At 37.6% G+C, this 22,751-nt stretch overlaps 1 protein-coding gene across 1 annotated transcript in view; it reads right to left on the reverse strand.

Moving 5' to 3' along the window:
- The window catches only part of LOC121370027 (limbic system-associated membrane protein-like), a 42,306-nt gene extending 20,222 nt beyond the window's left edge, over nt 1–22,084 (reverse strand). Inside the window, exons 1-2 of the mRNA XM_041495122.1 lie at nt 21,967–22,084; nt 873–982 (exon numbers count right to left, since the gene is read on the reverse strand). Coding sequence (XP_041351056.1) covers nt 873–982; nt 21,967–22,084 — 228 coding nt within the window. The remainder of the gene's footprint in view (nt 1–872; nt 983–21,966) is intronic.
- Between the last annotated feature and the right edge of the window lie 667 nt (nt 22,085–22,751).

Below are 22,751 nucleotides of genomic sequence, written 5' to 3' on the forward strand. Positions count from 1 at the left end.
TTCCTGTTTCCGGCGAGCAGTAAATTACGGGAGCGTTTGTGTAGAGCAGCGGACTGGCTGACCAAGTCTCGTTTGAATGGCAGCCTGAGACACGCTGAAGTAAGGTTTCTTAATGCATAGAGTAACGAATTACTCGAATGAGTCTTTTGTGTGTTACAGGGGCGAATTACCAAAGTAAGGATTCTTAGTGCATGGCTGCTTACTCGAGTGAGTCACGCTGGTACAACAAACAAAGTCATTGTAAACAAATGGAAAAGCAATTTAGTTTAACAGCAACTCGGCACATTTTAAGCTGCGGCAGCATACCTATCGAAAACCCAGTAAGTGATCTTTCTTATGCATTTTTGTTACAGGCCTGTGATATGCCAATTGTAGTGAGCCCATCGCACGCAAGCTTTGTGCCACTGAGCCACATCTTGCCTGGAAACTCTTTGGAGTTATGGCTGAACTAGTAGCGATTTGAGCGAGTTAGCTTCTACAGTAAGTACCGAATTACTACAATTGCTGTAAGGCCAAATGGTTAATTTTGAAGTACACTGGTAAATTAGATGGAATGATCTCAGTCGGTAGAGCGCTCGCATAACATGCTTGAATCGGAAGATCAAATCTCTTCGGTGGACCCATTCTCTGGATGGTCGTTTTCCCGTACATCAAAGGCCGTGGAAAGTGCTGTCCTGCCTGTGAGAAAGTCATATAAAATATATCTGTTAATGGAAACTGGGCCTCATCTTAAGCCTACGTGTCAGAAATACCAAATGTCTGATACTCAATAGCCAATGATTAATTAATTAAAGTAATCTAGTGGTGTCGTTAAACAAAATATACTTTAACTTTAAACTGATTAAGAAATTCCAACAAACACAACAACTTACCTGGTACTGGCCTAAGAAATTAACTGAACAAGGCAGAATGGCTGTGGTTCCTTCCTTGACTGTAACGTTGACGACCGGTACGTCAAAGCTGGGCTCAATGACTAGGGCACCTTGAAAAAAAATAGATCGCTTGGCTGATATACAATAAACCTTAACGAAATAATACCAACATGGCTCTTTCTTTGCTGTCATTACTTTAAAAAAAGATTGTTACTGTATTCTTAAAGCATAATGCAGTACACTGTTCTCCTTTAGTAGTAATTGTGCCCTGTGTCATGGAGGCGCGACATCTCTTTATTTAACAGGCATGGCGGCGAGACATTTCTTTATTTAACAGGCATGGAGGCGCGACATTTCTTTATTTAACAGGCACGGAGGCGCGACATTTCTTTATTTAACAGGCATTTTAAAGTGATATCTACATGTACTTTAAATATTGGATATTAGGTGTCATGTTGCGAAACTATAACAAAGAAAAATAAATCAGAAAATAAGCTATATGTGAATCTCAATACAATATGATTTTGTCACAACAAAAACACCCCACAATACATCATGGCCAAATATATTATATTTATTGGGTGAACTAATATCTTTAATGACATCTATCACAGGTTTAAATCTCGGATCATCGGTATCCATAGTTACCTTGAACAGATACCTTTCACGTTTATTTTGCCTATATATTACCATGTTGGCCTCGAAGAGCACTAATTCCAATAACCATCCGATCTAAACCTCAAGCAAAAACAAACGTAACCACGCAATACAGAACTACAACCCGGCCAGGTTGCCCACAAACGTCATACCACGAGAAGAGTTGGCGTACCCATCATGACATAAAGCTGCCATATTAACATGGACTCCGTTTGGGTTTGTTAAGTACTGCATATTAAAGACATTGAAACTCATTTCCCTTCACAAGCTCGTCAATCATATTCAGAGGAGTCATATGTCGGTAACGTATTAGTGTCGCGTTTCTTCATTCCACACGCGCATCAAATACGTCACTGTCAGTGTTTGGCATAATACATATGGCACGCAGATCAGCCAGGGGAAATCGTAAAATGGTATGAATGAAGAAAAACGTGTGTTTTAATCGAGCTTTCGTGTGACATTGGAGGTCATTGATGAAAGCATACATCAGTATTATATTGCATGGCATTGGTGATACATGTGACGTCACACAATTGTTCTAACTGAAGATTATTTTACAAGAATCTACATTAAAGTAAACACTATTTAATCCACAAGATATTTCAAAGGGATTGGTAAACGGGCTCAGCCTATAGCAGACACATTACAAGGTAGGCACATCATTAACAGAAGAAAACGAGAGATGTGAAGAAGTACACAAGTGGAAGGTGAATAGAAAACTGCAAACCGTATTCACTGACTGGGTTGATATCTAACATATAAATTATAAGTCTTAACTTTTGCAAAATCGTTTAGTAGCAGTAATGAATTTTAAGGTGAATTTAATAATTTCGTAAATTTCATGTTCACTAAATTCGAGATTTCCTAATAAATTCTGTTTATAATTAACTTTAGATGTAACTGATTTGACATGGAATTGATTCTGTGTTCATTATACAACGGACAGTGGAAAATATAATGTTTTGTATCTTCTATAGGATGCTCACAAGAACACGATGTGAACAATACTCGGAAATCTTGGACTCTGAAACCATAGATTATACCTTTAGCACGTGTATTGTGTTCAGCCATCCACTGCTGAGAATGTACTGGCCAAACCGTTTGGACCAGTGCCGAAAGGATCCGATTGTTTTGGGTTGGTAGTTTTGTAAATATCCCTTGCCATTTAACCTTTTATTTTTATTAAAAATATAAACTAAATGTAACAATTGTTACATCATGAACAAAAACATGATACATGTATCCATGATGAAAAAGCTGTGTTAAGAATATTGCGAACACGTCAAGCATATATTTACTATAGAAAATTATATCAATATACAGTTATAATCAATCATAGTTAGGCTTGTGCCACAAAACTGGTATATTAAAGGCTGTGGTATGTGTTGTCCTGTCTGTGCAGAAGAGATATAAAAAGATTACTTGCTGGTAGTGGAAAAAGATTCCTCTAAAGATTATGTACTAGAATTACCAAATTTTTGACATACATGTACAATAGTCGATTATTGAATCACCAATCTGATCTGTTTGTGATATTACACAAAACAACCTCTTTTCAACAGTTAGAAACAAATGCAATATTCCTGTTTATTAGTCTAGTCGATAACAGCTCCATATATATATATATATATATATATATATATATATATATATATATATATATATATATATATATATATATATATATATATATATATATATATAATGTCTTATGAAGTCCTTCATGTGCGGAAGTTCTTATGACAGCTTTACCGGCATCGGTGGTATCGTGGTTAAGGCATCGGATATAAGGCTGGTAGGTACTGGATTCGCAACCCGGTACCGACTCCCAACCAGAGCGAATTTTAACTACTCATTGGGTAGGTGTAAGACCACTACACCGACGTCTCTTTCTCATTAACCATTAACAACTAATCACTAACTCACTGTCCTGGACAGATAGCCCAGATAACTACGGTGTGTGCCCAGGACAACGTGTTTGAACCTTAATTGGATATAAGCTTCAAGATGATTACTAATTTGGTTTTAAAAGAAAAGAAAAAATGTTTTATTTAACAAGGCACTCAACACATTTTATTTACGGTTATATGGCGTCAGACATATGGTTAAGGACCACACAGATATTGAGACAGGAAACCCGTTGTCGCCACTTCATGGGCTACTCTTTTCGATTAGCAACAAGGGATCTTTTATATGCACCATCCCACAGACAGGATAGCACATACCACGGCTTTTGATATACCAGTCGTGGTGCACTGGCTGGAACGAGAAATAGCCCAATGGGCCCACCGACGGGGATCGATCCCACACCGACCGCGCATCAAGCGAGCGCTGTACCTCTGGGCTACGTCTCGCCCCCTTGGTTTTAGAGGTACAGCAAGGAAAGGTAACACGCAGATACTTTGATGGGTAAAAGAAATGCATGAAAGGATATGGCTGAACAATTCAGAGGTTCGAGAACCCTTCTAAGTCTTGAGATCGATTGTGAGTGAATGTCTCAAATTAAATACTTCAAACGGAATTCCAAACCAGTACAGTATCAAGGCTACCTTGATTGGGATCGCCAAATGAAATAACGTGCAAATAGATGACCATGCACAATCCCAATGTGTGTGTGTGTGTGTGTGTGTGTGTGTGTGTGTGTGTGTATATATGTGTGTGTGTGTCTATATATATATATATATATATTACTAAACCAAATAACTTCCGGCTGGGTCAAAGTTCGAGGTGCATCCAACTTTTGATAGAGAAATGAACACCATAAGTCCTGTGATTGGTGATAATTTTGAGTATGTTTGTTGTAAAAAAATAGTTTCATCTGGGCAGAAAATGTATGCAATTTTATTTCATCTAATACGACTGTGTTAAGTAGCCTTATTTTAGCAGGTAGGATTTTAGCCACATATGTTACTATTGTCGTCTATGGGATTTGATTTTGTAGTATACACACACTCTCTCTCTCTTTATGTGAAATATTTACACGTTTGCCATCTTGTCAATATATATGTATAAATGTATTATGTACCTCATGTGCAGTGGTTTTACAGCCTGAGAGTAAATAAAGTTCAGTTCATTCCAGTTTCAGTGTGTGTGTCTGTGTGTGTGTGTGTGTGTGTGTGTGTGTGTGTGTGTGTGTGTGTGTGTGTGTTTATAAGTGTATATATTATTTTTATTTTATTCTATTAATCTATTTTTGGTCAACCCATATAAAACAATAAACTGAAGTATACACAATGTTGGTAGCCCAGTGGTAAAGCGCTAGCTTGATGGTGGGTCCATTGGGCTATTTTTCGCTCCAGCCAGTTCACCACGACTGGTATATCAAAAGTCGCGGTATGTGCTATCCTGTCTGTGAGATGGTGCATATAAAAGATCCCTTGCTACTAATGGAAAATGTAGCGGGTTTCTCTCTAACACTATGTGTAAGAGTTACCCAGTGTTTGACATCCATTAGCCGATACTTAATTAATCAGTATGCTCTAGTGGTGTCGTTGAACAAAAAAAATAAAATGTTGAAACATTATATGAATCATCGCTGCTGATACAAAGTGGGGACACATGCCCCTTCCCCCCCCCCCCCCCACCCACCCCCGCTTCCTACACCAGTGCAATGTACCTTCTCTTATTGAAGTGTCCCCTAGCATAGTAGATTTAACTGTGTATATATTTCTGATTGCATTATTCAGGACAAAGCGCAGTATGTAGGAGGGGTCGCGCACTAAACTGGTTGTGAGACTTTAGCGTGTGTCGACAGTCAGTCTAACATCTGCAGACCAATAGGAACACGTGCAAGGTTTGAATATTTTTACAGACGACATTCGTCACCAAAATGGATATTGATTAACCTCGCTGAGCTATTACGGGTCACTTAGGTTGGTGTAAAATTACAGTCAGTTGTTTGAAACCAGTGACAGAATTATACTTTACTCCGACAGTGAATGCGGCTAATTCGACGGCATTAATGGACAAAATGTGTTATCTCCAAGAAATGTCCTGCTCATATACTAACACGAGGTACAAACAGCTAATCTATCACTTTTAGCTCCAGATACTGCAGTTTCCCCGTCATCGTAGCCTATTTGATTTAAATAAAATTCATACATTCGCTTACAGTATTGTGGTCACAAATTTCGGGCAGTTCAATATTAACACCAAGGTTACTTAATTCTTTGTTTATTAGTCCCCAACCGGTTCAACCGAACAGGACTATAGGGTTCTTCTCCGTCCTTCTGTCGGTCGGTTCAACCAAAACGGGACTATAGGGTTCTTCCCCGTCCTTCTGTCGGTCGGTTCAACCAAAACGGGACTATAGGGTTCGTCCCTGTCCTTCTGTCGGTCGGTTCAACCAAAACGGAACTATAGGGTTCTTCCCCGTCCTTCTGTCGGTCGGCTCAACCGAACGGGACTATAGGGTTCTTCTCCGTCCTTCTGTCGGTCGGTTCAACCGAACAGGACTATAGGGTTCTTCTCCGTCCTTCTGTCGGTCGGTTCAACCAAAACGGGACTATAGGGTTCTTCCCCGTCCTTCTGTCGGTCGGTTCAACCAAAACGGGACTATAGGGTTCTTCCCCGTCCTTCTGTCGGTCGGCTCAACCGAACGGGACTATAGGGTTCTTCTCCGTCCTTCTGTCGGTCGGTTCAACCAAAACGGGACTATAGGGTTCTTCTCCGTCCTTCTGTCGGTCGGCTCAACCGAACGGGACTATAGGGTTCTTCTCCGTCCTTCTGTCGGTCGGTTCAACCAAAACGGGACTATAGGGTTCTTCTCCGTCCTTCTGTCGGTCAGCTCAACCGAACGGGACTATAGGGTTCTTCTCCGTTCTTTTGTCGGTCGGTCGGTCGGTCACACTTATAGTTTTCCGGATGTGTTTTTTTTTCACAATGCCTGAAGATATTAAGATGAAATTTTGTATTTATCTTTATTATGTATACAAATCAAGTTTGACTGTCATGGCGATTTACCCATTTTTGATATAGAGTTATGATCCTTGAACTAAGAAAATATGTTGGAATTGATTTAGCAGTACTCTCACACGTCTTGCAAACCCACAACACATCGAACGCGCGCGCGCGCACACACACACACACACACACACACACTCACTCACCAGTATATATATATATATATATATATATATATATATATATATATATATATTAAAGAGAGCTTACAGCCTACTAGTGCCATAATTATGTTAATTAATAGTTATAGTGAATCCCCTAATTCATCGCTACACAGATACCTCCGTCACCACTACCAAAGTATTTCAAGAGGATAACGAATTTACATTAGCAAGCTAAACATCCTAATCTCAGGATCGGCCATTCTCGGTTGACCCCATTGGCTTTATTCCTATCCCGACCACAAACCAACACGTGATATATCTAAAACGGCCTATTTCAAAATACTCGTTTTGCTGTCGGATGGAATTTGAAACTTTGCCCTTGTTTTTGTTTTAAGTCATAATTTTGTAGGAGGCAGGCGGTGCTGTATTAATACCATGCACAACAAATTCCTTAATTAACCCATTTTCATTTAGTGAAGTTTAAATAGTTTTGGTGTTGGACATTGATAGAGTTCGAAGATGCTAACTTAACAGAATCAATGCAACATTCTATGAAAATAATATGATTGGATTAACCAATGTTTTTTTTTTCATAACCAAGAAACATGTTTGAAATCTAGATTAACTAACTTACTTTTGTGATTAACCTTTTGTCTTCTATAGGCACTTATATATTGGTGTCGGATAGAAATAAAATGTCATACATTTCATCAGTATAATTTTAGTGAACACGTTATATTACATCTAGATATATTTTTAAAGTGCTTTCTTCATCTTTATACTTCATTAAGAAATGACAGTCATGACTCTTAAAGGGAAATTCATGACTTTACAGACATGCCCCCTGCTAACAAGGCTTTTAATAAATAAAACTGGACATCAATTACATTTTCTTGCGTAGAATATTAATGTTTGTACACCATGAGTTTCTGGTACTCTTAATGTTTATAGTGGTTTAAACAGAAATTTTATGTGCGACATTATTGAAGGCATAATCTAGTTTGATTTGCTAATCTGAATATTTGGGTCTGGTGTTGCCCACTTTTGAAATATACCCGACTGTCTTATGTGCTGTTCCCTGTATGATATGGAGACGTGCACATAAACAACCCTTGACGCTGTTTAATACCAGTAGCCTGTGGGACCGAGCCCCCCCCCCCCCCCGACCCCCCACCCCACCCTCATTATGTAGATTAAGTGCATGTTCGAAGATCCACTGAGCGTTCCCAACGCACGAAGATAATTCCATGGTGTAATAGTGGCTGGATTCCAGTTAGAAAACAAATCGTTATAATTTAAAATATGTGCTGAGATGTCCTTTGATTGTATTTTTATATCATTTGTGAAATTCAACGTTCTACTTGAATAGTGTTTGCTGTATGCCATTCATACTTGATTTGCCTCTCATTGTATTAATTACATAAAATGTGCAAAAAGTACATTTTGTAAATAAATGTCTGGAAATCAAATTATTTTAAATGTTAAATATTTTAAGACAGAAACAGTTTTGTGGATCTCATTTATTTCAGTGATCAGTTGAACCAATAGAATCTATCACCGTTGTGAGGTATAGATAAGGCAATTTTAACCCGAGGGACAAAATGTTTCTTGTGAGGGCCGAGGTTTACCGAAACGTTTTGTCCGACAGATTTTTCTAGCACCGTGCAAAAGCTGGATAACCCTGTCCACTGGGCAAGAAATATGCATATATTGGAATGTACAGTAAGATAATACAATTAGAGATACGTGGATGTTTTACAACGCTAAACGGTAGATATTGCTATAAATTATGTTGAAACTACAATCACCCACAATTCGTCCTGCTTTCCAGTACCCAAGCTTTTCAAACCTTTTCTTGAAACGTGTAAATGTTTATGTTTAATATCAATCAGAGTGTTCTACTTTGGCAAACAGTCTGACGTTTCAATAGGATATATGTCTAACAGGTGTTTACAGAAACCAAGTATCATGACAATTCTGACGCAGGTCAAATTGTCACACATAAAGACAAAGTCTTGACCTTCTATAGATATTAAGACAGTGAAACACAGCATTTTGTTTACCAGAGGTACCATCCAGTGTTGTGATAGGACCAAGTATTATTAAAATACGTTTATGTCTTGTGAATAATGCATGTAAACCGTTTATTTTTCATAATCTATTATTCCAGCCAATGGTGCTTTAGTGTCCCGTTCCTTGTGTGGTGCACTATAAAACATGTGTAAAACCTGATCGATCTAACATAACGCGGTAATTTCACTGAATATACACATAGTTATCGTCTCTTCTTGTGATTTCCTCAAAGTGCAACCACATCTAGCAGCGATTTATTTATGAATACTGGATCCAAATATCCAAAACCAGATAAAAGGCCGCAGCCTCCACAGAAGACGGTATTTATCGTTGGGAGTATTTCAGGTGAAGCTGCAGAAGCTGTGAATATTAGTTTCTTTCTTCATAATACTGTATTCACTTGCCAATCTGAGGGACTTTCATACTGAAGATAGTATAAATATAATTTGTTCTCTTGACAGCGCGGTTATTCCTCCGACAATTTGTACAATTACACGAAGGCCGTTGTCTGCGGTTCTCGTTGAACCAATTGTCTGACTGTGATAGTATTTGTACAGCAAACATGATTTAATCAGGGATGTTAAATGTCCTTTCATAATGCGTGAATGCGAGCAGTGACGCATCAATAAGCCAGCCACTGCGATTCTTGTTCTCCGCAGTCCCGTGAAGTGTTGTGCCAATCAGAACTAATCAGAGAGATAAGTCTAAATATATTTATCATCTTAAGGGCTGTCTTTTAATCTTTTCCTTTTCATTATATCAAGGCTTATACTTCCCTGCCAAAATGTTGCTTAATACTCCAAAATTATCATAATCGGCTAGATTCGAGGCGAGAGGGGGTGGGGTGTCATCCCATTTCACAAATTGTGAATCTCTCAAAAAGTATTTTGTTTAGGGTTGATAGGGGCATTACATTTGCCTCATGACCATTTACAAAAAGAGTGAAACTGTTGAACTAAAAACAAATATATTCTGGCCAGACACAGGGCGCTCTCTCTCTCTCTCTCTCTCTCTCTCTCTCTCTCTCTCTCTCTCTCTCTTTCACACACACGCACGCACGCACACACACGCACGCACACACACACACACACACACACAAACACACACACGCATATCAAAACACGTTGGCCTTACACATAAAACTTCGACCGGCATATGATCTAATTGCTATTACTGTTTAACATTATGTACAGTCTATTCGTTTGATTAATAAAACAATGAATATGTTGATGGTTGAGATTGAGGTTAGCTTAGTTTCTAATATTTTGCCAGGTATCAAAACTGATTAAATTCAGAGATTATGTATATTAATAATTGTTTTGCAAATTTCTGATTTTAACGTCAATTATCACCAGGTGTGTGATATTCTGATCTTGCTTCTTTACAACACGTGTATTCTCCACATTGCTCTCACAGTGTACAATAAGTTATATGGAATTCAGGAAATGTCGTCATTGCCATTGTGCATTTATAAAACAGTGACTAACATGGTGTAAAATGTCATTATATTAGGGATCATATTAATTATGAAGAATAAAAACTACACTTGGTTTTAAATATATTTTCTATGGAACAGATTGTCCACCAGAATATCACCCACATTTATATTAATAAACATACATATTATCAAATGCAAACGAAGAATGCTAGAACTGTGGTTAAGAAATTTAGAAAGTCAACAGCGATGACAATATGAATCAATAACAATACCGGAATGAATATTATACAGATAATCTTAAACATCTCGAAATCGAAATTGCGAAGAACGAAAAATACTGCGTATCAAGGCCCACACCAGCATTTTGCAAAATCTTACAATGAAGCATGGAAGGGATATAATCAATAGCTATCGCATATATTAGCCGAGGCCAAAACATGTTCTTTGGTTTTCTTGAATTACCATGAAATGGAACGACTGACACACTGGTCGCTGTACACAGAGAACCTTTTGGTTTCCTTCAGGAAAACATCCAAACATATTTATCTCGTGTACCATGCCATTTTGTGTAAACCCTTACAAACATCAAAGACCGATTGACCAACCGAGCAATTTAGTGTTGATTGAAGATAAGTCGCTTCTAATGTCTAGACGCAGAGTGCAATTTAACATGGGTTGGGGATCTATCAATCGTTTGAATTTAACACCGTAATCGATTTTACAATCTGACTTTGACCATCTGATTCATGCTTGTAGCATCACGTTACAAATGAGAAATTTCTTGTATTTTTTCGCCCGTGAAATAATATATATTTATCAGACACAGCTCTTTAAAGAGAAGACGTCTACAGTTAGACCGTGTATAAATAGTACCTATTTGAAAGGGAACAACACGAACAACCCAATAAACTATTTAGTAAGTGAACGCACGAACGAGTTAATGTATTGAGTTCTTTCACTGAATGGGTTAGTGACAGATGTGTGTATTATAGCCCCAACTCAACTAACAGCTATGATGGTTACCTTTTTAATACCTTCATGTTTGTGTGTTGCGTGATACAATTACGCACCGTGTTAGTAGGACTGACCTAACGACCCCTCGAATTACCGAATAGGTATCTCCAGGGCCATGTTTTACGAAGCAAACTTAGTACTAAGATTACTTTAATTGCATAAGGTAGCTAGGTACTTACGGTGAACTTAGCGCTAAGATCGCTTCGTAAAACGGGGCTCAGGTCACTTGAAGATCAAAGTGTGTTGAAAAGCATGTATTAAGAAGCCAAATATTGTATTTGCAACTAATGCATGTTTCAAGACCCACTTAGCTGTGTGTGTTACAGCCCCCACTCAACCAACAACTAAGTTACTTTTTAATAACATCATGTGTGTGTTGTGTTATAAAGTAACACAGTGTGTTAGAAGGATAGTGACCTAACAACACCAGGAGTTACCAAATTAAGAAGCCAAATATTGTATTTTAAAGCCATTGCATGTTCGAAGATCCACTGAGCTTTCCCAACGCACGAAGACAATTCCATGGTGTAATAGTGGCTGGGTTCCAGTTCCACGTGCTTTAGATGAACCCGAACCCTTTGCAGTGATTATGGAATGCGCGATGACAGACGGAATAGGACCATCAAAAACAATAGTTCCCCGGTCGCCAGAGGTTTGAGCACTTTATCATGTATATGCATGGAAATGTGACCTTTGATTTATGTCACAGTGACAGAATTTCTATAAAAGGGGTTCCTGCCAGCCGCGTTGTCTCCAACGGTGAAATAATCGAATGTTAATAAACCTTTGATTGCAAGCACTGTCATATTCCAAGTCTCTGGTTTCTCATTCGTGTGAAGGTCCGAACAGATTTGTTTACAATTTCTCTTTCGTATTCATGGTAGTTTTTAAGAACCTGAATCAGTCACAGTTCAATAATACGATGTGGTTTTATACATTTGTAACACGCTGTGAAATTCCATTATTCCTGTTTAAGAACATCTAGTTGTAGTCTGTAAGACAATAATACAAGCCAAAAGACAAAAGGTATGTTCTTGTTGTACGACACCACTGAAGCACATTGGTTTATTAATCGTCGGTTATTGGATGTCAAACATTTCTCAAACATTAGTCTTAGAGAAAAAACTCGCCACATTTTTCCATTACTAGCAGGGGATCTTTTATATGCGCCATCCCACAGATAGGATAGCATATACCACCGCCTTTGATATACCAGTCATACCAACTGGCTGTAGCAAACAATTGCCCAATGGGCCCATCGACGAGGCTCGATCCTAAACCGACCGTGCATAAAGTGAGCGCTTTACCACAGGGCTACGTCCCGCACCTCCAAGAGACAAATACAAACATCAGTTTTAAAAATTAGTAGAGGAAAACAAATAACAATCCAAGTCTTTAATAGATCGATTTATCCACTTTATTATTTGTCAGTTTATAATTCTGAGCTCTAGATATGGTTAAGAGTTTAAGATAAGGTATGCTATGATCTAGTCTCACCAACGGTATGTAGTATACATGTTTTACACATTATGCATTAAGAAATAATTATGGTGTTATGTATGAGATAGCAATTCATAATGGATTTCGTTTTATTACTCTTAACATTATCAACAGAATTACTAATTGTAGCAGCTGCATTAGTAGTGGCAGATGTACTTATTTTAAACTTTAAAAAATATTTGGTACAGATCGACGATATCTTTCGATATTTGTATTACAAAAACGAACCACAGAACACTCTAAAATGGTCCAACTAAGCCAACAGCAAAGGATCATGGGAGTAGTACGTGGGTGGCAAAACGACAAAACGCAAGCCATGTGGACATGGACAGCCAAATTAACTTGAACGATAGGAGCTTTCAGACGGAGAAGAAATTAATGAAAAGCAAAGCAGAAAAAAGTGAAGGGATCAGTAGCAGTATATATAAATGCATGTATTACAATAGTTAAGTCCTTTCTAATTAATAAATGTAGATTATAGTGTATAGAAGCCATACGTTAGGCCAATATAATCCTGCTTCTCGTTCGTCATTCCTCTTCAGTCGGATCCGTTTTTTTATTCTCCTAGTTTCACGCTCATACGTGCCAGACATGATCGTTTATCTGATGTCACGGACTAAATATAACTCAATATTATTAAATTTCTTTACAGTACGGTATCGGCCGACACATTCAAGATTTCTTCCTGAAGTTTATATTCGACGTCGCGTACGTTATTGCTGAGCCTGGCTACATTTATACAATATATGTCCATCAAACAATTTACAACCGATTACACAAAATGTTTCAATGAATTCTGTCGCATGGTCGTCGGCTCGGAAAAGGCCAAAGCAATATGTTTGAACACACGAGTTCGAATTGAGTGTTGAAGCGTGCCTGGGCACAAATTAATTCAATCGGCAGTAAAACTAACAAGTTCAACAATTCCATTTCAATTGATCGAGGTTATTTATCCAAATTTTAACAGGCACATGTTTCTTCGTAGTTCAATAAATGTTAAAATGGGTTGTGTCATTATCGATTTATCATTCGTTCATTCTTTCTTTCTTTCATTCATTCATCGTGATTAGATCTATAGCAGATATATTATTTTTTAAATGCTCTCTCTCTATCTCTCTCTTACACATACACACACACACACACACACACGCACACGCACACGCACATAAAAGTAATGAAAATGTAGTTAAATAGTGGTAGGGATAAAATTGATACCTCAGGGAGACAGGCCAAACATTACTTGCATAACTCTCTTAGTGGGAATAGTCATGGGTTACATTACATTTTATAGGCGAAAACGTGGAATTTGTTTTAAAACAATGTCTCATTTATTCATACAGTAAATGTATTCATTTATAGCCAGTTTGTCTGTTACAAATTATTTTTGTTGTTTATTTATTTATTTTAAAATGTAACATTATCACAATGAATCAAAGGGTTATTGTAGAGGACGGGGTGATTTTAGTGTTACAAGATGCTATATAGGGGAGTGGGTAAAGCAAGTGCCATATTTTGAATTAAGTATTGAACTCTGGCAATTAACCACGGCATTCGATAATGGAGATTCTGCGAAGTCTTCTAAGTTCCGCGGCATTTATTTTGCATTGGATCTTTCAGTTTTCTGTATCACTATTTTTAATATATATATATATTGTGTAATTCTGACAAATTAAACTCCTCTCTAACTCATTACCCGCAAAACTGCTGTTGAAAATGCCATGAGACTATTGGCCGTGACCATTTTCATACTTGGCAGAGTTGCCAAAGGACCATAGAGTTGTCAAGGGAAAAACAGCTGATTGAGAGAATCCGATAAAGTAATTAAAAATAACTAACCATACCAGGACAACTGAAAACAATATGGAGATATATAATCTTGGCAAATTCTTACAGCAGGTGAACCGATTTAGAGAACAATTACTTGTACAAGAAAATTAATTGTATATACATATATAATGCATCAATACATATATAATACATATATAATGTTATATTAGTTGTTTGTATGTATTTGTCTGCAAGTCACTCTCCACCATTGTTCCGCACTATTGTATATATTGATGTTTTTCATTGTTATAATGCTAAAAGAACTTGGGAGTTTTAGATTTCTTGGGGATAGTGGCATGGGTGTAGTTTTATCCCTGTTATTAAAACTATAATAATATATATTTTTAAAATGCAATAAGTAGTCTTCGGTGAAGCTTAAATATGATTATTATTTGGAGGAATCACCCAAGATGCCTCTTTGTTAGACTATGTACCAATGGAGAAGAAGTTTGTTTTGTTTAACGACACCACTAGAGCACATTGATTTTATTAATCATCAGCTATTAGATGTTAAACATATGATAATTTTGACAGTCAGAGAGGAAACCCGCTACATTTTCCCATTAGTAGCAAGGGATCTTTTATATGCACCATCCCACAGACAGGATAGCACATACCACGGCCTTTGATATACCAGTCGTGGTGCACTGGCTGGAACGAGAAATAGCCCAATGGGCCCACCGACGGGAATCGATCCTAGACCGACCGCGCATCAGGAATGCGCTTTTCCACTGGGCTACGTCCCGCCCCATGTACCCATGAAAGAATTGAGTAAATGTATATCATAAGCTGAATACGCACACTTCAATGTATTTATATGCATATTATAGTACATGTAGTTAACATGAACGTGCTTACATAGGTTCTTGGTCTTCAATACGTTTCTTCTCTTTTAAAGTAGTCATCGTATTCGAACAAATATATAATATACGTACCACAATTTAGGGACAATTCATTCTTATGTTGCTAGGTGAAATACACCGATAAGCGTTTATGATGTCATAATGTCGTGACCTTTAATTCTTTGTGGGGGTTTTTTAAATTTTATTTTATAATCGATAAGACACTTGGCGTAAATGAATGATTGTTTAATGATGTGTTAATCGAATAGCGCATTACGTTTTGTGGTTGATTCGTCCTTTTTATACCTACACATATTTTCATAATTAGAATAAAAAAATTCTTCTCTGTTATGTGTTTGTTTATTTATTTTCTTACACACTCGTTGGTGAGAACATCACTCGTTATTTTGATAACACATATTTGTTTACACATGTACGTGTGTTAACAATTTCAAGACATACGGCTGACTGCTCCTAGGTGATTTGTTATTTTTTTTTATTTAACGACGCCACTAGAGCACATTGATTTTTGATTTTATCATTGGCTATTGACCGTCAAACATATGGTCATTCTGACACTGTTTTATAGAGGAAACCCGCTGTCGCCATATAGACTACTCTTTTACGACAGACAGCAAGGGATCTTTTATTTGCGCTTCCCACAGGCAGGATAACACAAACCATGGCCTTTGTTGAACCAGTTATGGATCACTGGTCGGTGCAAGTGGTTTACACCTACCGATTGAGCCTTGCGGGGAAATCACTCAGGGTTTGGAGTCAGTATCTGGATTAAAAATCCCATGCCTCGACTGGGATCCGAACCCAGTACCTGCCAGCCTGTAGACCGATGGCCTAACCACGACGCCACCGAGGTCACCAATGTCATACATCCAATGAAACAACAGCACGCTCGAAATCGATTACAAAGTGACGTATAGTTAACCTGACAATCATGTGTCTGTGACGTGTAAGTTAGCTACAAATGCAAGTGCTGTAAATAACTTTTAGTCGAAAAAGATGTTAAAATTTGCTTAAAACCTGCTTTTTGAGGATATATAAGATATATAATAATACATTCGTGTCAGTTAGATATCATTTATTTTACAACTTGTTGTATAAAAACGTATCAAACTAGCTTTCACTCGTTAGAAACATTTTCAAACAACTCATTGTGAGATAAATGGTATCTAACGGCCAACCATGTATGTATTTACAGTTATTTGCGTGGGGTCTTTTTAAAAAGCGGGAGGTAACGGATTTTGTTTAATGTGTTTGGGGTGTGGGATTTAAAAAAAACAAACATTATTAGTAGTATTTTTTTTTTTTTTGGGGGGGGGGGGTACAAAATAGTACAAATAAAGACTCAACTGTCTATACAGTGTACTAATAATTACGGGCGTAAGCAGGATTTTATGTTGGGGGTGGGGGGAGAGAGACAACCCACACTATGTATGTATGTATGATTTTATAAAATTTTATACAATTAAAAACAAGTTTGACTGGGGTGCCATGGTCCCCGTGACACCCACCCTCCTCACTACGCCACTGATAATAATAATCCTGTCCTGGGAAAGTTCACAAAAAGTCATTTGCTGCCGCAGGCGTAGAATATGTAGCGGCATCCTTCCTCCCTCCTCCCCCCCCCCCCCCCCCCCCTCTCTCTCTCTCTCTCTCTCTCTCTCTCTCTCTCTCTCTCTCTCTCTCTCTTTCTCTGTCTCTCTCCCTCCCTCCCTCTCTCTCCCTCTCTCACTCTCTCTCTCTCTCTCTCTCTCTCTCTCTCTCTTCTCTCTCTCTCTCTCCTCCCTCTCTCTCTCTCTCTCTCTCTCTCTCTCTCTCTCTCTCTCTCTCTCTCTCTCTCTCTCTCTCTCTCTCTCTCTCTCTCTCTCTCTCTCTCTCTCTCTCTCTCCACTGAAAATAAATAAATCGATTTTATTTATCTCTTAAACAATGGGTTTCTCGTGTAACTATGAAATTCAGAGGAGGAAGCATCCCTAGTATCCACCCACTGGAATCGCGACTGGACTGCCACAAATAAGTTAATTTTATTATTTTATTGCTATACACCTTTTGTACCAGAATGTAATCAGTGTCTTTCAAATTCCCTAACTTTTTGTTATCTTGACATCAGCAGATTCGGACATTCAAGTTTATTATCGATGGTCCGACACAAATTAGGTTTGGAGTTGGCTGTAGTAGAATGGAATAACAGTAAAGAACGAATACACTCCAACACATCATCACAGTATCAACAGTAACGATTTAGTACCGTGTGCCTTTGACAATGCATGAAAACAAAACTAAAGGAGGTATCTTGTATTTATGTTTAGATAATTTTAGTTTATATACTACGGTTTCTGAAGGTTTTATGATGATTCAGTGAATATTTGTAAGGTTACTTTGCCCTTAAATTAATTTGAACAATATCTCTGTAAAATAAGATTACGATTATTTGCGTGGAATATTCTAAGCATATCTGCGTGCGCATTCAGACGTGCCTTTATTTACAGAAATCACTGCATGCGCGCGTGTGTTTATGGGTATATGTGGTGGTCTTGTGTTCTTGTATTTCTTTAGGGGAAAGGGCTTTTGGGAAACAATCTTGACAGCTTCACATTTTAAAACTAATTCATTTGATTTGTACCCCCAGTAACCAGTTATAAGCACATATTTTCATTTGTATCATATCTATCCCAGACAGGTCATTTCTGGTCTTATTTAGATCACAATGTTATGAAATCCCCAATGCAATGGCGAAATTGCCTTGGCATTACATTAATTTCAAATACGATACTTGAATAATATGACGTCTTAAATCATTAACTATTGACAGCAACTTGTGTTTATACGACTTTTTGAAATGAATACTTTATAGATATAAAGTGTTAAAAGTTAAACCCAAACTGTCACACCTTACCAAAAGGTAATACGTCGGTGCATTTGGCCAGCTGCCTAATACTATGGATTATAATCAAACACACTCGTAAAGTTATCCCGCATTATAATAGGAGGCAGTAAAACTATCGTAGCCAGGCTCGGCGGAGCAGAGCAGGGGGGGGGGGGGGGGGGGGGGGGGACTGGGGAGCTATAGACCACCTACCCCCAATAATTCTGAATAAAAAATATTATTGGTAGTAAATTTGGAGGCAGAGATGAATTTTACTTGTAGGTAGTACTAAACCAAGTAACTTCCGGCTGGGTCAAAGTTCGAGGTGCACCGAACGTTTGATAGAGAAGTGAACACAACACGTCCTGTGATTGGTGATAAATGTGAGTGTGTTGGTTGCAAAACATATATGCAATTTTATTTTATCTAATACCACTGTGTCAAGTAGCCTTGTGCTTGAAACATGTATTGGGTACCTGTAAAAAAAAGTAATCAAATTTTGTGCTTATGTCGACTGATACGCTGCAGGTAGGAGTTTTAGCCACATATGTTACTATTGTCGTCTATGGGATTTGATTTGGTAGTATACACCCTGTTGAATGCACGGAATTACATTTCAGGACATTTATTTTTCACACACACACGGGGGAGCATCTCGAAACTTTGTTTTGCGCCCTCGATCTCAGTCAGCTCCCCCAATGCCATTCCTTCCTATCACATCTAACTTTTTACCAAACACCTTTTATATGTATCTGTTACCCCATAACACGATTTAGAGACAAGTGTGGGTAGCCATTTCCCTACGTGGGACGCACCTAATATAAAATGTTGGCTACGCCAATGGTATCTGCCTCGGATCCAGTGAATGGCAAAGTCGGAGGATGTACCTAGGATATATACCTGTCTGGATTTCATTTGGTAGAGGTACGTTAACAGAGTACCGTAACGCTGACGTGTTCTAGTGCGGCTTTATGAAAGCTCTTGCTCATCTTTGTCATGCAGAATCATACACATTGATGTGTTTGGAAACGGGTTTTTTTTTTTTATGTTAAATCTGCAATTGGTTTAGACATGCTTTATGTATACATACAACATATTGATGGTGATGTGTTTTTATTATTATTATTATTATTATTATTATTATTATTATTATTATTATTACTATTATTACTATTTTAAGGTTTAGGTGTTATATTATGTATATACTGACCGAAAGAATGTATGTCTAACCGATATCATTTTGTGGAATTAATCTTAAAAAGCTACATTAAAACAATGTAAACACATAAAATGTGCAATACTTCGTGCGTGCGTGCGTGCGTGCGTGCGTGTGTTCGTGTCTGTGTGAAGTATAAAGCAGGATTCGGTTACTTCTGAAAATTATTCCAGATAAAGGTTTAGTGTTCAGAACATGCTTAAGTTTCACAAACTTTGAATGATACCCTTTTAATATACTGACCATTAACATAAATGCATATTTGAATTATAGGGAGCGGGATATAGCTCAGTAGACCCATTTACAGTTTGGGTTATTTTCCTTTTCAACCAGTGGTCCACAACTGGTTCATCAAAGGCCGTGGTATGTGTTGTCCTGTCTGTGGGAAAGTGCATATAAAAGACCCCTTGCTGCTTATCGGAAAGAGTAGCCTATGTGGTCGCAGCGGGTTTCCTCTAACTATGTCAGAATGACCATATGTTTGACGTCCAATAGCCGATGAAAAGATAAAAAATCAATGTGCTCTAGAGGCGTCGTTAAATAAACAAACTTTTTATCTGGATTAGGCGTTAAAAAAAATTGTGTGCTTCCGGTTTCCCGACCGACCCTAATTTTATGCTGCGACCCTAAAAGATTTTGACTACAAAAAAAACCCACACAACATCTACAGCGATTTTGGCAGACAGGTTATATGCAGTATGTCAAGAACACGGTTTAAAAAAAAAGAAAAAAGAAAAAAAAAGTTCCTACCTACCTACCCTATTTTTTCCAGCGATGAAACCTGAAACACACTTTTTTTTTTTTTGGCCTTATCGTTAGTTTGCAATTAAAATATGTTTACTTCATCACAAACGCTCAATTCTGTAAAATGATAAACGGTATATCAGCCTCTAATTCTCCTGAAGCGTTTGGGATCGATCCCGGTCAGTGGGCCCATTGGGCTATTTCTCGTTCCAGCCAGTTCACCACGACTGGTATATCAAAGGCCGTGGTATGTGCTATCCTGTCTGGATGGTGCATATAAAAGATCCCTGGCTGCTAATCGAAAAGAGTAGCCCATGAAGTGGCGACAGCGGGTTTCCTCTCTCAATATCTGTGTTGTCATTAACCATATGTCTGACGCCATATAACCGTAAATAAAATGTGTTGAGTGCGTCGTTAAATAAAACATTTCCTAATTCTCCTGAATATCAATATGTGTTAATCCTTTAATGTCAATTAATGTTACAGATGATAATTAGATTCACGATGCTTTTGGTGTCCAGTGTACACTCTATTAAGCAGTTTGTTTTTGTTTCACGATACTACTCGAGCACATTGATTAATCAATCATCGGCTATTGAATGTCAAACATTTGGTAATTCTAACTCATAGTCATCAGAGGAAACCCGCTACATCTTCCCTAAAGCAGCAAGGGATCTTTTATATGCGCTTTCCCACAGACAGGATAGCACATACCACGGCCTTTGATATACCAGTCGTGGTGTACTTGCTGGAATATTCCAAGAATGCAAGTTTATGATCTTTATTATGCATTTGGTTGTATTATTTGGTGCAGCTTCGTGTTTAGTTCACTTTTATATGTATAGTGTTGCAATGTATATGAACGACAAAAACCAGTAGCATATTCATGTTTGTATATCTGCAAAAGACAGAGTCCAAACGAAATTTTGTCACCTTCAAGTTAGCGACATGACATATGGTGAGTTCATTTGTTAGTCGTATTACAGTCAAACCAATGGACTCAAAATACTATGTAATATATATATATATATATATATATATATATATATATATATATATGTGTGTGTGTGTGTGTGTGTGTGTGTGTGTGTGTGTGTGTGTGTGTGTGTGTGTGTGTGTGTGTGTATATATATGTATGTATATATATATGTATATACCTTTGTTCTAAATCAAGTTTAAACAATATGTTTTCAATTATTGTTTGCATTGATTCAGTCCTTGGTTTTAAAAATATCTGTGAACCTAAACTAATGTTTGAACAACAAACTATAATAACTAGCTAATGAACTAACATTTTAGATAATTGTGCATTATATTTAACATAAATCATATTGGGAAACTGGTGCTCTACCATTTAGTGTGGATAATTTTTATAAGCAGGTACAACAAAAAGTTAAAATGATGAAAGCAAAATAGAGATATATTATTTGTTTGATATTGTATATTGTGTAGCAAATGGTCTTCTAATTAGGACTATGGTACCCCATCCCGTTGTTACTTCATTTGATGTTGTTGTTTTAGTTTAGTTTAGTTTAGTTTAGTTTTTGTTTGCTTGATGTTATTTGTTTTGTGTTAATGGTTCTTTTTGTTGTTGTTGTTGTTGCCTTTTTACGTTTGTTATTTGCTGTTTTTATATGAGTGTCTTTGGTGGTGGTGGTGGTGGTGTTTTTCACTGTGTGTGTCTGTTGTTGTTTCCTATTTCTGTAATAGCTTAAACTGTATTAATGTTGGATACCGTCAATGAAGTCGGAATGCCAGTGCCCAATCCCTTAATGTGTCTAGATATTTTTATAGACCGATTTGATTGTAATAGCTGGCTGTCGAGCTACTCACCTGGGCAGATAATGAAGAGATTAAATAGCAGCAGGCACCACTCCAGGTATTCCATCATCACGGACGACGTCGCTGTAAACATGCGTGACGTCTTCATCAGCGTGGTCAGCGCGTTCATCTCTGTTTGGCAGCATTCAATTCAACCCTGTGAGACTTCTCGTACGTTCTCCACATTCTGACAGCTGCTACGTCTTTCATAGAACACGACATGTCGCAAACGAAACTTCTAATTCTGAAATCTTAAGGTCTTGTTTTTTCTCTCTATTTCTCTCTTTTCCAGGACCATCAGAACAAACAGAATCTAAACTCTAGTGAGAGTTCCGTAAATATCACATTTGTATTGTTAATTTGCTCGTACTTCGTCATCAAGCATTCAAATAATCCCATTGGTACATTTCTATGTTTTAAATTACGGGGAATCACTATTGTGCTGTTGAGGAAAAAAACGGGAAGCTCATCGCAGGGAATGTAATTATTTCATTTCGACGCCAATGGATCGTAGAGCACCTCGGCGTGTGACATTTGTAACTCTGAGAGAAGAAAATTGCTGTTAATATAAGAGCAAATGAAATCTTCCTCGATAGAAACAGCAAGGAACTTTGCACGTCAGAGAAGCCCTTCTGACATCGCTTGGTGTTGCCTCTGTGAAAAGGAAAAGAAAAAAGTTAATAATTGCATTACATGTACAGGTTATTTGGTTGTTTTAAAAGTTAATTTCCAAAATGCTTTTTGAAATAAATTTTGTTAAAGGAAAACAGTATTATTAAAGGTTATATTTTCAATTT

The sequence above is a fragment of the Gigantopelta aegis genome, chromosome 4 (assembly GCF_016097555.1).
Source record: "Gigantopelta aegis isolate Gae_Host chromosome 4, Gae_host_genome, whole genome shotgun sequence".
Lineage (NCBI taxonomy): Eukaryota > Metazoa > Mollusca > Gastropoda > Neomphalida > Peltospiridae > Gigantopelta > Gigantopelta aegis.